Below are 16580 nucleotides of genomic sequence, written 5' to 3'. Positions count from 1 at the left end.
ACATTTCTGGAGTTCGTCAGGCGGGCTGTGCTCCCCTCCAGTCTCTTGGGTTGTGGCCCCCTCTCCTCTCTCCATTATAGAGATGGGAGAAGGGAGGAGGGGTGAACACCAGGCCTCCAGGCTTTAGGCTGATGGGTGCTGGCAGGGCCGTTGGGGTTGGGTGAGGGAGCCCTGGCACAGAAACCTACAGAAACCAGTGGCCAGACGTCACTCCGCGTGGGGCCAGAGGAGCTGACATGAAATTAAGCGGAAGGGGTGTTCCTGGTTGTGGTTGCCTCTGTCTACGGAGAAACAGTGACCGGGAGGGAGGAATGTGAAGGGCCAGTGAGCACGATCCCAGTAGGAGGGTCCAGAAGGAGCAAAGTGCTGGGTGCTTGGAGCTTTGGGAGAATTTGGAGGATTGAGAATAAAGGAGGCGCCAAGGTGGGAGGGCAGCTCCGGGGTTCCAGCCAGGGTGTGGGTATGAGAGGCAGAGGGAACAGCACAGCAGGGCATTTGTGTGGACAAAAGGGCATTGTTCTCAGCAGGGCAGGGAATGAGGCGGCTGAGCCGAGGATGTAGTTTTGACCAGAACCAAGGGGTGGACCTATCAGAAAGGACTGGAATCCGAGGGCTAGATGAGAGGAGTGTCGCTCTGCCAGGAAGAGTCACGCTTAGGATCAGGGCGGGAGGAAGCACTTGCTGGCTGCAGGAGGAAGCTGATTGAAGCCTCCACCCAGTGCCCAGCTGCCTGGAGATCGTAGGTGCTGCATGAAAGGATGCGAGAGTGAGTTTCCTCATCTGTATGGACTCTGCACCCTGCAATCCCTTGTAGCAGCGTAAAATTCCTTGTAAAGCTGCTGAGGGCACTCATGCAACAAGGAAGGGGCACTGCAGGAAGAGCCAGGTCCCTCACGCACCTGCCCTTGAATCCCTTGTGTGGCAGCTGGGGTCTCACTGCAGGAGTTTTTCATCTTACTCTTCCCCAGTGAACAGCCCCAGGTGTATATATATAATATATCCTCCTCCACGTGTACCCCTTTATCTAAGCATTTGCCTCCCTGCCCTCTGGAGAAAAGCCACTTGGGCTCCCAGGCACCAATGGAACCACTGGATGGGCTGGTGCCTTCCCCTCCCCACCGCCCCTGCCCGTTCCTGCCCCTCCCCGCCCCTCCCCCACCTGGCTTGGGTTAGCTGTGATGATGCCTCCAGAGCCGGGGTTGAGTGGCTTCATAGCGCCTGCATTATCTGGAAGAATGGGAGCAGCCCCTGGCTAAGGACCAAGGGTTGGCGTAATCTTCCCAGTCTGCTCTGGCTGGAACATCAGGTTGGTGTGGAAGATGTCAGGTTGCCTCCCTCCCAGCTTCACTGTAGGGTCACACTGCCTCTTTGGGCAGGGGACGGGGTGTTAGCTGGCCGTGGCTGTTCTTCTCCATCCTGGCCTGGCTTACCTCCCTTTCCCTCGGGGAACTAGTAGAAGAGGGGAATCTGTGTGTTCTCCATCCTGAGAAGGGTGCTCAAATCAGAGTCACAGGGCCAGAAGTCAGCAGATGGAAGCATCTCTGCTGAGTCACCCGGGCCTGACAGGCCTGTCACACTCACCTGCGGGGCTCTTAGTCACTGCAGCCCAGGAGCAGCACCCTGCATGGACCTCAGCCCATCTGGTCAGACCCACAGACAAAGCAGGGTTGACACCTGACTCCATTGCTCTCCCCCCTGGGAGGGGACACAGGCCACCTGTCCCGGGATGACAGGGCCACCCTGCTGTCCTAAAGGGAAGCATAGGAGCCCCAAAGCTCTTTTCTTTCCTTTTTTTTTTTTTTTCCAAGAGTGACCTTAGTGTTGGCTTTCCAACCCCTGAGCAGGTAGCTAGGACAGGGATCATCTTCTGTGTCAGCTTGCTCTGGGGACCCTGACAGGAGCACTTTGTAAATGTAGGAACGGGCTGCCTGTCCCTGGGGGAGGGGAGTCACAGGCTGGGGGCCATCTGCGGTCTCCTGGGAACCTGGGAGCGCATGTGTGGAGCACGCATTCCTTGCAAGTGTGATTGTTGATATGGTCCATCTTGAAGCATGTTTATAATGTGTTTGTACTGTTGCTGGAGAAATAGACCCATGATTCACATCTCACAGTTTACACGGCTAGCGTCCTTCCCCTTTGCACTGAGGAGCTTCATGTAAGCCTGGATGCTTCTTTCCCAAGTGTCTGCCTCAGGGACCAGGCTGCCGGGCTAGTGTGTGAGAGGAAGACCCATGTCCCGTGTCTGGCCGGGTTAACCTGGAGATGTGAGCTCAGGCCCCGGAGGAGGTGGGAGCCCTGTAATCTGGCAGAGCGCCTAATCCGGCTTCGCTCAGCTCTGCTGGAAGCGGGCAGGGAGAAGAGTCTGAGGGGCTGTGAAGCCTCGTGGAGGGGGTGCTCCCAGGGGTGTGTCTCGCCAGAGTAGGGAGAGGAATAGGGAAAGTTGTGCCCCGGACACTTCTGACAACGTCCCAGCTCTGGCTCTTCCAGAACATTCACCAGCACTTCTCGGACATCAGTGTCTGTGTAGAACAGGGTCAGTGACCTCAGCCCTGGCTGGTGGGCACCCTGAGCAGGGAGCATGACCTGGCCTCCGGGTGGCCTTGTGTGTATAGGGGTCATGGAAGAAGCATGGGCCACTCTCCACGGTTCTCTTCTTAGAACTTGCCCCCTTGTGCACAGGGATTCATCCTGGGGTCGGGTACCTGCAGAGTGTCTGGCCCCTCTCAGGCAGGAGAGTGGGGTGAGGAGGCCATGGTGCTGGTGGCTAGGCGTGGACAGAGGACTGGGTGGCCTGGGCCGTGTGAGGCTCTGTGACAGTTTCGAGAGAGGAACAGCAGTGCCTGGGTGGCCCACCCACGGCCGTGCTCCAGGCTGGGGGACCCTGGGAGTTTTCACCTGCTAGTGACCGGGAGTTCAGTGATCTGTATTGCTGCTCTTTTTAGTGAGTGAGTTAGAGCTGCTTCTTCCTTTTTTTTTTTTTTTTTTTTGGCTGTGCTGAGCAGCATGTGGGATCTTAGTTCCCTGATCAGGGATCGAACCTGTGCCCCATGCCCGCAGTGGAAGCACAGAGTCTTAACCGCTGGACCGCCAGGGAAGTCCCAGCTAGAGCTTCTGCTGTGTTAAAAATGAGCCCATAAGATGAAGGACTCAGATACCCTCCCGCAGACCCACTCTGGGCTGGCCCTGCAACCTAGGCCAGCAGATTGAGGGCCCTGGCCTTCCACACCCAGGTTGTGCAACCACCACCTCTTTCTAGTTCCAGAACATGTTCATTATCCCTAAAGGAAACCTGTACCCATTAAGCAGTCACTCCCCATTTCTCCCTTCCCCAGCCCCTGGCAACCACTAGTCTGCCTTCTGTCTCTATGAATTTAACTATTCTGGACATTTCATATAAATGGAATTGTACAATATGTGGTCTTTAGTATCTGTTTTCTTTTACTTAGTGTAGTGCTCTTGAGATTCATCCACGTTGTAGCCTCTATCAGTACTTCATTCATTTTATAATCAAATAAGATTCCATTGTGTGACTCTACCAATTTTGCTTACCCATTATCCAACGATCAGTGGACATTTGAGTTGTGTCCACCCTTTGGCTATTGTAAATAGTGTTGCTGTGAACATATGTGTACAAGTACTTGTTTAATACCCGCTTTCCATTCCTTGGGGCTGCACCTAGGAGTGAAATTGCTGGGTCATAAAGTAAATCCATGTTTAATGTTTTAAGGAACCTCCAAACTGTTTTCCACAGCAGCTGCGCCATCTTGCATTCCCGCCAGCCAAGGTGTGAAGCTTCTGATTTCCCCACATCCTCGCCAGCACTTGTTATTTTCCTTTTTAAATTATAGCCATCCTAGTGGATGTGAAGTGTCAGTTGACTGTGATTTGTTTTTGAGCACCTGCTGTGTGCCCTGAGATTGTACTGTGATCGTTGCCTTCATGGTCTCATTGTATCCTCCTGACAATCTGTTGAGGTGGGTAGAAATACCCCCTTTTTCTAGATGAGAAAGCTGAGTCCCAGAAAAGTTAATGACATATCTAAGGGCACACAGCTGGTAAGTGACAGAGCCAGGCTTCTAAACCGGTGTTTGCTTCCACACCTAGTGCCCTTTCCATTGCCCTGCATGGGCCTTGTATCCTGTCTCATTGCGATTCTTCTTCTTCCTTTATTTTTTGTGAGCAAATCTCATTCTCCTCATGCTCTGCTTGGTTCATCCCTCTTAACAGCTTTCTCATCTTTTTTTTCTTCTAATGCTCTAATTTTCCTTCCTTTGTTAAAGCATAATCCCTCTTTGTACCTCTGCCTGTCTGTCTGCAGCCTCCTTGGCTCTTTTTCCCTGGTCACCCTGTCTCCCTTTCGTCCTGAAAGGGCGCTGCAGCCTTGGGGTGGGGGGAGCTTGGGGAGAGGAGGGAGTGGAGAACTCCCTGGGGGCAGGGACAAAGCGGCATGTTCTGTGACTGGAGCCAGCCAGAGGCTCCAGGCACTGTAGACCCAGTGGAGGGGCAGGAACCCCAGGCTTGAGTCTGGGCCCCAGGGCAGAGAAGAGGGGCGGGTGGCGGGGAAACGGGTGGGACCCCAGCCCACTTCAGCTCACCACCAGGCCCTGCTGATTTTCCCCCACTTCAGCTCACCACCAGGCCCTGCTGATTTTCCCGGAGTGTCTGTTCTCTCATTCATGGGGATTTCACAGCCAGCTTCAACTCTGCTTTTCCATTTGTAAGCCAGACAGCCACCAAATTGAGGGGTAAAAGGCTCTAAGCTGCCAGACTGGAGCCAGGACAGGCAGGGAATTTGCTCCTTTACACTCCCTTGTAGGCCAAAGCACTTTTGCTTTTCACAGCGAGCCCGTGTCTCATTAGGTCCTCCCACACTTCTCCAAGTAGGTGGGACCGACGCCCTCCTCTTTATAAAGATGAGGCCACGACCTAGCTGAGCATCAGGCAGTGAGGCAGCCAGATCCCAACTCATTTTCTGAATATTCTTTCTCCCACAAAGAGAGTGGAAGAGAGGGAAAGTGTTGACTCTCTTTGGAAAGCACAGCGGCCTTATAAAGGGGTCAAGTTCTTTAATATTAAAAACTGTGTGTTGCATATAGAATGAAATTTTGTCTCATGGTATCAATGTTGAGCAAATTTTTTGGTATAATCTTTTAAATAAACTTCATTTCCTCTGCCACACACAAAAAATGTTGTGCTGCCAGGTCCAGACAGCACCGATGGGTGCCTCTGTCTGTGCCATGCCGAGTGCTCGCTGGACATCATCTTGTGTAACCCTTACCAAAGGCCTGAGAGTAGATATGATTATCCCCATTTTACAGGGGGGAATACTGAGGGTCAGGAAAATCGACAGATGTGGTGTTTGCCGTCACTGCAGGGAACAGCACAGGAAGAAGGGGTTTCACTGCACGAGGCAGTTTGAAATCAGATTGCTGCAACGAGTAGACCTTGGGGCGGGTCATTAAGGGAGACTGTGGAATTGGCTCCTCTGATATACAAGGTCCTGAAGGTGTCAGCACCTGGCAAAGGGCAAAGGGACATGCGGGGAGACCCAAAACACATGTCAGAGGAAAGTCCTGACTTCAGGAGGTATGGGAAGGGATGGGTTTTGTACCCAGCATCCCCAGTGGAACTGGGACCTGAAAAGGCCGAAGAGGAAGCCCACAGAGGAGACACCCTCCCCTGGCTCCTGAGTTTGGCAGGGCTATTGTTTTTAACAGTGTTTGCCAATAATTTTGCACCTCAGCAGAAATGGAGCCCAGTGACTTCTGCCTGTAATTGGCACGGGCTGCTTCCGGTGCGTGAGCTGTGAGCTGGGGCCACTTTCTTTGTGTTTAACCCCTTCCCCCATGTGTACCTCACCCTGCCCCCACCCCCACATACACAAAAAGAGCAAATATCTGACCCGGCCCGGGGTGCGCTGGGTGTAAAAATACATGGGGTTGAGCCATTTCCTGCTGCTTCCGTTGTTGCATGGAGATAAGACACTGGGGCTCAGCTGTGGACAGTGGTCCTCCAACAGGCTGAGGCGGGTCCGGCTCTGGGAGAGTGGGGCTCCAGGCCCGCCTGCTTTCATCCGACCTGGCTTCCCATCTTTCCTATCTTCTGTGACCTTTCCTTCCCCTCTCTCCCTGCCCCCTATCCTTTCTCAGTCTCTCTGCTCCATTCTTTGTGCCACCCTGATGCACTCAGGAAGCCTGCCTGCCTGCGAGGAAAAGGCGCTCTCCTCTCCCTCCTGCACATTCACCTCCTTCCACGCTGGATGGCTGGTACCCCCAGGCCCCCAGCCTGGGCCCTGCTTCCCTCGGCCTGTGGGTTACTTCTGGGACTCGAGCCCTTGGGGACCCAACCAGCAGGCAGGTGGGGGTGTGCTCCTCTCCCTGTCCTGGGAGACCGGGCAGGGCCGGGCGCTCCAGCCATCATGAAGCGGAAGAGGTTGCCGACGACCCCAGGGAGCTGGAAGGTAAGGGCAGGGCTGGGAGAGGTGTGCACTGAGGCAGGTGGCCCGCTGAGCTGCACCGGGGAAGCCCAGGTGGGGAGGGTGCAGGGGAGTGCTTCCTGTGCCTGCGTGGGGCCCAAGTGTAGGCTCTGGTCAGCTCTGAGGGAGAGGCCTGCTCCAGGCAGGAGCCTTATGGAGGGCTGAGTCCAGAGGGACAGTGTGTCTCATCCCTGAGAAATAACCCCGTGACTGCAGTGAAGCCTCAGACCTGCTTGGTCCATGTGATGGGGCAAAAAGAGTTCTGGGCTGCCAGTTCTGTCTTCCTGAAGCTGTTTGTCCCTGAGCAACTTGCTTGAACTCTCTGGGCCAAAGGAGGAGCAGGTCTGCCTAGACTGCATTTTAGGGTTGTTGTGGGGATTGGGTAAATAGCAGATGTGCAAACCCTTCCTAAATGGCAGCTGTGAGGGAATACTGTTGTCACGGCCCTTATTCTTTTGGACTCTTCAAGTTTCCTGTTCATCCTGCATCCGTTTTCCAGGCAGTGAAACCAAGTCCAGAGTTGTCCAGGGGCACACGAGAGACTCCTGTGGGCCCCCTCCCTTGGTTTCCTGATGGACTTAACGCTTCTTCTGCTTGCCTTCTTCCCCAGGTCGACAAGGGGGACCTCGCGGCCCTGAGCCTCCCTGGCGGCCCTGGCCATGGTGATACCGATGGCCCCATCAGCCTGGATGTGCCAGACGGGGCCCCGGACCCCCAGCGGACCAAGGCCGCCATCGACCACCTGCACCAGAAGATCCTGAAGATCACAGAGCAGATCAAGATCGAGCAGGAGGCGCGGGACGACAACGTGGCCGAGTACCTGAAGCTGGCCAACAACGCCGACAAGCAGCAGGTATCCCGCATCAAGCAGGTGTTCGAGAAGAAGAACCAGAAGTCGGCCCAGACCATCGCCCAGCTGCACAAGAAGCTGGAGCACTACCGCCGGCGCCTGAAGGAGATCGAGCAGAACGGGCCGTCGCGGCAGCCCAAGGATGTGCTGCGGGACATGCAGCAGGGCCTGAAGGACGTGGGCGCCAACATGCGCGCCGGCATCAGCGGCTTTGGCGGGGGCGTGGTGGAGGGCGTGAAGGGCAGCCTCTCTGGCCTCTCACAGGCCACCCACACCGCCGTGGTGTCCAAGCCCCGGGAGTTCGCCAGCCTCATCCGGAACAAGTTTGGCAGCGCTGACAACATCGCCCACCTGAAGGACCCTCTGGACGACGGGCCCCCCGAGGAGGGGGCCCGGGCGCTGAGCGGCAGTGCCACACTCGTGTCCAGCCCCAAGTACGGCAGCGATGATGAGTGCTCCAGCGCCAGCGCCAGCTCGGCCGGGGCGGGCAGCAACTCGGGGGCCGGGCCAGCTGCGGCGCTGGGGAGCCCCAAGTCTAACACGTTGTACGGCGCCCCCGGAAACCTGGATGCTGTGCTGGAAGAGCTGCGGGAGATCAAGGAGGGCCAGTCCCACCTGGAGGACTCGATGGAGGACCTGAAGGCTCAGCTGCAGAGGGACTATACCTACATGACCCAGTGCCTGCAGGAGGAGCGCTACAGGTGTGTGCCGCCCGGCCCAGCCCTGGGGAGAGGGGCCGAGCACCGGCTTTCACACTTGGTGGTAGCAGCAGACGGGGGGAGCATCTAGAAGGGTCCTGGGCTGCTGCAAGGGGCCAGGAAGAGGCTCTGAGGACCCTTCCACCAGCTTTCAGGGCAGCTGGAAGTTAGGATTATGGGGCCTGTGGAAGGAAGGCTCTGCCTGTCTCAGTAGCTCTGAGCATCCCTACTTGATGATTACATGGTGGTTGTACAAAAGGGGAAACCAAGGCAGGAGCCAGATACATGGCCTTTTATCTGGAGAGACTCTGGCTAAGAGCACTGACTCTGGAGCCAGGTTACCTGGGTTCAGATCCCAACTCTACTATTTACTCTTTACCTTGAACAAAGTTCTTCATACTCTTCATACCCGGTGTCCTCATCTGTGAAGCGGGAATAACGTGAATCCCTGTTCGTAGGGTTTGTGAGGACTGAGTCCAAACCTGTAAAGTCACCGTATGTAGGTGTCTGGCATGGTCCACATGAACATCCAGCCGAGGCTCCTGAGTCAGCCTGTCCCCTCCTTTCCTTCTGTCTGCTCTGCGCCTCTCGTGTGGCATTTGGCACTTGCTCCTTGGGATTCTTAGGGATCTTTTCTTTAGTTAGCACTTTTTCTTCTTTATATATGTGAAGAAGTTTTGGGAAATTGAGAGGGAAACCTGCCTGAAAGCTAACTACTACCCGTCACCCCGCATAGTAGTCATCTTCTGATATTTTGTGCCTTCAGAGCAGGAACTGTGTCTCTATATCCCTGTGTCCCTGGTACCCAGCAGAGCCTATTAGCCCAGGGCTTAAGGGCCGAGGTTGTTGAAGTCAGTCAATCCCTGACTCCTCCATTCATGAGCTCTGTGATCTCAGGCAATTTCCTCAACCTCTCTATGCCTCAGTCTTCTCATCTGTAAAATGGGGATGACACTAGTACTTATCTTGAAGGTTTGTGGGGAGGATCCTATGAGATAATGTGGCTAAAGTGCCTAGCCCAGGGCCTGCATATAAGAAGTGCTGTGTACGTAGTAGCTTTCATTGTTGTTGCTGTTAAAATTGGACAGGGCTGGACACCCGGGGTGGGTTGAGTCATTGTTGAGAATGAGTGAAATTGATCCTGGGGGGAGACAAGAGGCTTGGGGAGCTGGGACTGGTGTCATACCTTCTCCCTCCGCCAGGTATGAGCGGCTGGAGGAGCAGCTCAACGACCTGACTGAGCTTCACCAGAATGAGATGACCAACCTGAAGCAGGAGCTGGCCAGCATGGAGGAGAAGGTGGCCTACCAGTCCTATGAAAGGGCCCGGGACATCCAGGTACAGCAGCCTCAAGAGGAATCTGGGAGTGGGCTGGTTCCACCGCTTCCCCTTAATCAAGACTTCCACTTCCCACCATCCTCCCCAAATAGTCATCATTAAAGGACTCAGGCCTCTAGCTGCAGCTGGTCACCCTCTACCCTGCCTGGCCTTCGGAGGGGGCACCCTGTGCATTGTCACCTCCTCTGAGGGGCAGGTAGGGTTTAGGCTGGGGGTCTGCCCGCCCTGAGCTCCAATGCACCCAACCCCTGTGTCCCTGCAGGAGGCCGTGGAGTCTTGCCTGACCCGGGTCACCAAGCTGGAGCTGCAGCAGCAACAGCAGCAGGTGGTGCAGCTGGAGGGCGTGGAGAACGCCAACGCACGGGCGCTGCTGGGCAAGTTCATCAACGTGATCCTGGCACTCATGGCCGTGCTGCTGGTGTTCGTGTCCACTCTCGCCAACTTCATCACACCCCTCGTGAAGACCCGCCTGCGCATCACCAGCACTGCCCTCCTGGTCCTCGTCCTCTTCCTCCTCTGGAAGCACTGGGACTCCCTCACCTACCTCCTGCAGCACGTGCTACTGCCCAGCTGAGCGGCCGGCCTGTCCCGACCCCGTGCTCTCCCCAGCCCCCAGCTGGCCATGCTTCTCCGAGGGACCCTGGGACTCCCGAGTCCTTGGACTTCTTCATGTGTCCAGTTTGGCCTCCTGCCCAAACTGTCCATTCCAGCAACTTCTGCCCCCTTCTCTGTCCTTGCTTCTTCTGTCCAGTGCCTCCTCCCTGTTGGCCTGAAGGGAGCCGTTAAGTGTAGCCCTGGCTGGAGGCGGTGGGGGCGTCGGTGGCCAAATGGAGCAGAGGACACCCGGATGGACTGTTTTGATGATTTACAGTCACACAAGGGCTCCTCCCAGCTGACGCAGATGCCATGGGTCAGGAAGGCCAATGAGAAGAGGGGCAGGAGAGGGCCATGCCTCGGCTTTCCTAGGGAAGAGCCCACGCTTCAGGCAGCTCCGGCTCCCTCTTTGTGGAGATGGTCAGGATGAAGGCAACAGTTTTCACTGGCCCCGGGGAAGCTCCCCAGCTTACCCCTCCCTCCTCCAGAGCTGGGTTGAGGCTGGGTTCTGGGTTGGGTCCTTCTGGGATCTGAAGGATGCAGGCTCTGGAGGCCATTTGGGTGTGGCTTTGGATTTGTGTGTTCCCTGTTATTCTTTCTGCCTGTCCCTGGATCTGCTCTTTTCAGGGAAAGAGGCCCCATGGGCCCCAAGCCTCAGCCCAAGCTCTTAGGGTTCTGGTTATTTATTTATTTATTTGTTCCTTTGTCCCTTATTCCCCTGAGCTCCAGGGAGAGGTCCCCCCCACCCCCCCTCCCCGGTCCTCTCTCTGAAGCCAGGGCTGCTGCTTGGCTGTCAGGCACTTCCGTGCCATTTAGATCCGGAGACTCCTGGCTGGGGGCAGCGGGGCAGAGCCACCCAGCCCCACTCTCCCAAGCAGCGCCTCAGCCTCTTTTATATGTCTGTTTATTCTGTATGTGTGTATTTGTGTGGGGGAGGTTGTCTGTTGCTTTCCTTTTTTTAAGGCTCTGGAGTGTTGTGTATGGTTTCTCTTCACATCCCAGCCTCCCCAAGGGCACTTCCAAGAAGAGAGGGGATTTCTCGGAAAAGGAGAGAGAAATCCCCTGGAACAGGGGAGGGCAGTGCCTGCCAGCTGTTGTGGACCTTCCTGAGAAATAAATATCCTCTAAATTTTCAAACCATCCCGTCTAGCGTTGGTTGATTAGGCTGTTTCCATGGAAACCACCGAGTCTCTCCCAACACTCAAGCATTCTGGGTAACACAGACTGGGCCTCACCTATTGGCCTGTGGCCTTCATCCTCCAGGATCTGACATTTGAACAAAGCGTCATCCACCCTTCCCATCTGCTTTCCACAGCCAAAGCTCTGGCCTGGGTGATAGGGAGGTGAGATGATGTCCACCCCGTCCAGCCCCCCTGGAGTGCTTTCTAGGAGGAGGGAAATTGGGAGAGATTTCCTTAGTTTGGAGAACATAAGCAGCTGGAGGCCTCGATGACAGCAGTCATGCCCAGGTATGGCCACAGGAGGGCAGCAGAGTCCTTACTAAGCACTTTCTCAGATGCTCCAAAGACTAGCATCTGTTGGCGTTAGCTTGGCCTTTCAATTCTGTCCAGCCAGAGCAGAGATCACCTGCCTTGAGCATAGAAGCCAGGCCCTCAGTGTCTGCTCTGTGACTGTATTTCCCACCCCTGACAGTTAAGGGCACCCACAGAAGGCACTGGATTCCCAGCAGGAACCCTGTGGGAGCTCAGTGGGCCCACCTGAGTCTCCCTACTGCTAGAAGGCGATGCCCCCAGTTCGTGAAAGCAGGAGGGCTGTAGGGAAAGCACCTACCCCAGAGCCCTGGCCCATAATTAGTGCACCTGTGGCCAATTCCCATCTCTGAGCCTCAGTTTCTACAACTGTAATATGGATGGATGCAGTAGCTGCTAATTTCAAAGGGCTCTGACATTCTGTGTTTCTGTAGATCTGAGAAGTCAAGTTACAGATGTATCCATGACCTTGGGCTTCAGGGGACTTTAGGAGTCAGGGACTGTGCCCTTAACTGGATCAGAGAGGGTGCTGTGCTGGTGCTGGCAGGAGGGCAGCATTGATGGTTCATCTTCATCCTCTATAACTGGGTAGGAGTTTCACCAGATGACCTTACAGGGCCTTCCAACAATGTCACTCCTGGGCCCTGCACCCCCCCCATTTCTTCCAACCACACGCACACCTCCCTTGGGGGCCACGGGCTCTAGGCCAGGAGCCCACATTCCTGGGCCCCAGGTGGGGGGTGGCTGCTCCAGGCTGCAGACATTTCCCACATTCCTCCCCAAGGTCAGGTGCTTTCCCTGCGTTGGTTCTTAAATGTCACTGCCAGCCACAGTCCACACTGAAAGGGAGGAGGGAAGAGGGAGGCTGGGGCGTGACATTCTCAGCTGATCCTGAGGCTCCAAAGTAAACAGCCCTAGGAGAGGGGAACATCAGCCCCACTCCCCACCGGCTACAGAGCCATCTTCTGCAAAAAAGGACGGAACAGGCAGACCCTATATTTGCCTCTTTGTGACAAGGTGCTTCTCGCTAAGTCCAGGCCCCGACTAGGAGTTGGGTTTCATTCCTCTGACAGTCACTGCCCTTCCTTGTTCATGTCTGAGCCTCTCTCCACTCCGTAAAAAGGGGACAAATTGCTCCAATCTGGACCTGCCTGCCTCTCCCGCCAGGGGTCACAGGGTGAGACACTGAGTCAGGGTGGCCTCTGCAGGGGACCACCCTCCTTTGGACTGCAGGACCAACAGGCAGGCTTTCTCCCCGGGGGTCCGTCCTGCAGGTCCCAGCCCCACACCTGGGGTTCAGAGGGCCCAGCCAGGCCAGCACACTCCCACAGCCTCAGTGGCCCAGGCTGGGGGCAGCTGAGAACTCATCTCTGCTTGGACTTGGTGCGGTAGTGCTCCAGCAGCACTTGGTGGGCAGCTGGCTGGCCTGGAGCCGACATATTTGCTGTGCCATGTTGGCTGTGCCCGTGCAGAGCTGGTGCTCCCTGCCAGCCTCGTGGAAACGGTGGTGCTGCAGCAGGTGCAGCCTGGGCCCACACCAAAGCCTTCAGACGGCACGGGGCAGAGGGCAGTGACCTGACCCCGGCCACTCCAGGTGACTCAAGGGTGATTCTGGGGGGAAGGGGAGGGAAAGGAGGAAAGACCTGGGGCCACAGGGTGGAAAAGGAGGGGAACTTTAGCCGGGACGCCTGGATGGATCCACGTGGCAGGCCCCCGTCAGTGACGGGGCCCTTAAGTGAGGTCAAGTTTCCAATGTAAGAGCCTGGGCTTTGGAGCCTGCAGCCCTGGGCTCCAGTCCCAGTGCTGCCGCCCACCTCAGACAAGGTTCCAGTCTCAGATTAGCCTCCTCCGCTGCCCACAGGAAAGCAAATGGCATCTGGCTCACAGGTTTGGGGTGCAGGAGAGAGGACATTCTGCATGTCACACCTTAGCCTGGTGCCTAGAACCTAATAAGGGACTAACCAAGGCAAGTTATGACTCCTCCCCCTTCCTGAAGCCAAGGGGATGTTCAAGTGCAGAACTGCTCAGAGACGTCTAAGGCAGACCCTACAGAAACGAGCAAGGCTGAGGGCGACTGAGGAGGTCTTGACCTCCAACTCCTGAAGGCTCAGTAGAGGCCCTCACAGCTCCCCTTCCCTGCGAGCTGGGAGCCTGCTTATTCCAGACACCTTTCCTCTAGGACTTGCAGACAAAGCCGGCCCAGTCCCAGGGAGTCAGGCCCCAGCTTGAGACAGGACTGGATGAGGCCTGCCTGGCCCAGGCCGGCTGCCTCCACCCGGGTCCTGTGAGTATATCGGTGCTTGGGGCCCAGCCTCCTCCAGACCATGGGCCCAGGTGTGTGCTCAGGAATCAGCATCAGGAGGCCCAGGTTTGAGTGGAGGCTCAGCCACTCAGCGCTGGCTGTGAAGTTGCAGGCGTCTGTCTCCTCGTCAAAATAAGGATGCCTGGGCTACCCAAGTGGCAGGGCATTCGTGAGGCTCAGAGGGGATGTCAAATATGGGTGCCTGCACCCCAGGTTCCCAGATCTCCCTCCCTAAGGGATACAACTGTCAGGATGCTGCTGGGCCAGCTGGGGTCCCCACAGAGGGCTCTGACCTGCTTGGGGCCAGGCCTGGGGCAGGGCTTGAGAAAGTGGCTGGCAGTGGCCCCTCAAGCTGAAGGGTTGTAGCCAACCACCCAGTGGAGCTGGAAGGAGGAGGCTCGGCCTCCACCAGGTGAGCTGGGACAGAGGTGGAGAGGGAGGGAAGGCTGCGACTTGTCCCAGCACATCCAGACCTGCCAGCAGGACCTGAGTCACCCAGCTAGCTAGAAGGACAGTCTAGGTCGGTGACAGCAGCACTGCTTCCCACACTCGGGTCCTCCCAGAAGAGCCCTCCTTCCCCGGTAGCCGATCCCTGTCTTTGGTTCCCCCACCCTCCAAAGTCTAACTCAAGATGAGGGATCCAGGGGTACTCGATAGACCACCTTGGCCGTGCCCCTGCCCCCAGGCAGCCCCCCACCAAGTTGGCTCTGCTTCCAAAAGCACCCGGAGGAGATTCCACAAGCTCTGGGTGCCTGGACCCTGGGTTGCCCGCCAACCTCCCAGCCTAAATGTCCTTTGATTGCCTCACTCTGGTTGTTCTTGTAGCGATTTCAGCTCACTGAAGAGAAAACTAAAGTAAACCCTTTAGAAAGATCTGGGTCTCCAGCTGGTTTGGGCACTCTGATCTCTGGGCTCCTACAGGAAGGCTGAGTTCTCTCTGTACCACTCTCTTGGGTCCCTTTGTTCTTTTTCTACTTGAGCCCAGCCCCAAGCACCCAGAGTTGAGGTGGAGGTGAGGAGGAGATTTCCCACGAAATTGGGCATTAAATAAACTCATGCAAGAGACAAGTCACCAGCACAGACCTGTTATATGTCTCTGGCTGGTCCCCACCTCATCTTCTCAGCCAGGCAGGGCCACGCCAGGCCAAGGATGGGAAGACCTGAGCAATGGCAGCGTGGATGCTGAGGAAGAAGGGGCTGACCAGGGGTCCCGTTCCTTCCTCTCCATTCCCTTCTCTGCTGGTCTTGGAGCTCTCATCAGAGATGGGCAGCCTGTAGTCCAGGTAGCCTGTAGCACAAACCACTAGGCTTAGGTTCAATGAAATTCAAGAAATGCAGTTTTGAACACCTGCTCTGTGTCAGGCACGCAGACACAAAGAAAAGTAAGACATGGTCCATGCCCTCATGGAGCTCACAGCCTAGTGGTGACACACACACACAGCCCTCTAACACAGAGGCAGGAAGAGATAAGTGCTGCAGCAGGGGACGGGGTGGGAAGTCCAGGGAGGGAGAGCTCCACTCTGATAGGGACCTTTGGGGAGGCTTCTCAGAGCACTGAAGGACGGGCAAGAGGCAAGATGGGAGAGTGTCCCAAGCAGATAGTTTTGGTCAGGTTCTGGGCTTGCAGGTGAGACAGAGGCATCGTTACATGGTTTCAAGGGATATGCAGTGTTTCAGGCATCAATACTGCCCAGCCTACACCCCAGAGGGCAGGATACCTGGGGAAGGGGCTTCTAAGGCCACTCCAGTGAGAAGGAGAGGGAAGAGGGGAAGAGAACCCCTACTCCAGAACTTATGGACTTGGGGATTTCAGAGGGGTTGTTTGTGCTTGAAAGAGAAAGGGAAGGTGAGGGGAGTTTGGGGAGAGAAGGGAAAGGGTGAGCATTCTCCTCAGGAAGATCTGGGACCATCCGGAAGTCTAGGGACTTGGGGGCTAACACTCAACTATGCTGTGTGATACTGAGAAGGTCATGCAACCTCTCTGGGCCTTAGGGTCCCCACCTCCACACAAATGGAGAATTTAGGATGGAGAGATTGACAAGGCTAGTGAGTTTCTGGGAAATCCAGAAAGTATCTCTGTGAAGCAGACTCAAGGGCAGGCTCCCGGTGTGGTGGAGAGGCGGCTTGGTTTGGGTGAGGTCTGTGAGCAGGAACGCATGCAGACAGAGGAGTTGGGATGGTGTTCTAACCGTGGGGAGTCCTCACTGCTGGATGCCCAGGTTGGGGGGAGGGCATCTGAAGGTGAGTCGGAGAGCAAGGTTGGCTCCAAAGGCTCTCCTGGCCTCCCTCTCACCTTCCCCCGGGAGCTGGGCAAAAGATGAAAGAATGCCAGGGTTCTCTTCTCCACTTGGCAGCTGTGAGATTAAAAGGGAGGTGGCTTCCACGCACAGCCATCGTCTGCTCAGGTATGATTTTGAGGGTGTGGGGAGACCCCTCCCCCCCGGCCCAGAGTCATGGCAATATCAATTCCTTTTCCTATCCAAGACCTCACAGCTAACAATGCTTTGTGTACATGGATTCATTTTATCTCCACCATAACCCTAGTGGGTAGCTAGAGAGGTGATATAAGACTCCACTTACAGATAGCAAACCGAGTCTCAGAAAGATGAGGGGAACTTACTCAGGGACACAGCTGGTGAATGGCTGCCCCAGGACAAACCCAGGCTTGCTGACAACGCTGCCGCAGCCGTAGCTGAAGTCTGACACCCACAGGTAGGCTAAGACCCACAGGTAGGCTAAGCGTTGCTTGTTACATGTACAAATGCAGGTAAACCTTGAGCCATTCACACCTTAGTATGAATTCGTTTATCCCATTGAACACTTTCTTTACTCT

At 55.9% G+C, this 16580-nt stretch overlaps 1 protein-coding gene across 1 annotated transcript in view; it reads left to right on the top strand.

Moving 5' to 3' along the window:
* The window catches only part of TMCC2 (transmembrane and coiled-coil domain family 2), a 34766-nt gene extending 24734 nt beyond the window's left edge, over positions 1-10032 (top strand). The window contains exons 3-5 of the mRNA XM_060088441.1: positions 7086-8026; positions 9226-9361; positions 9624-10032. Of these exons, the coding sequence (XP_059944424.1) occupies positions 7086-8026; positions 9226-9361; positions 9624-9935 (1389 nt within the window). The 3' untranslated portion in view covers positions 9936-10032. The remainder of the gene's footprint in view (positions 1-7085; positions 8027-9225; positions 9362-9623) is intronic.
* Positions 10033-16580: the final 6548 nt, after the last annotated feature.

This window comes from Mesoplodon densirostris, chromosome 2 (assembly GCF_025265405.1).
Source record: "Mesoplodon densirostris isolate mMesDen1 chromosome 2, mMesDen1 primary haplotype, whole genome shotgun sequence".
In the NCBI taxonomy this organism is placed as follows: Eukaryota; Metazoa; Chordata; class Mammalia; order Artiodactyla; family Ziphiidae; genus Mesoplodon; species Mesoplodon densirostris.
Note: the sequence above shows the minus strand (reverse complement) of the source record. Positions and strands in the feature narration are given on the sequence as shown.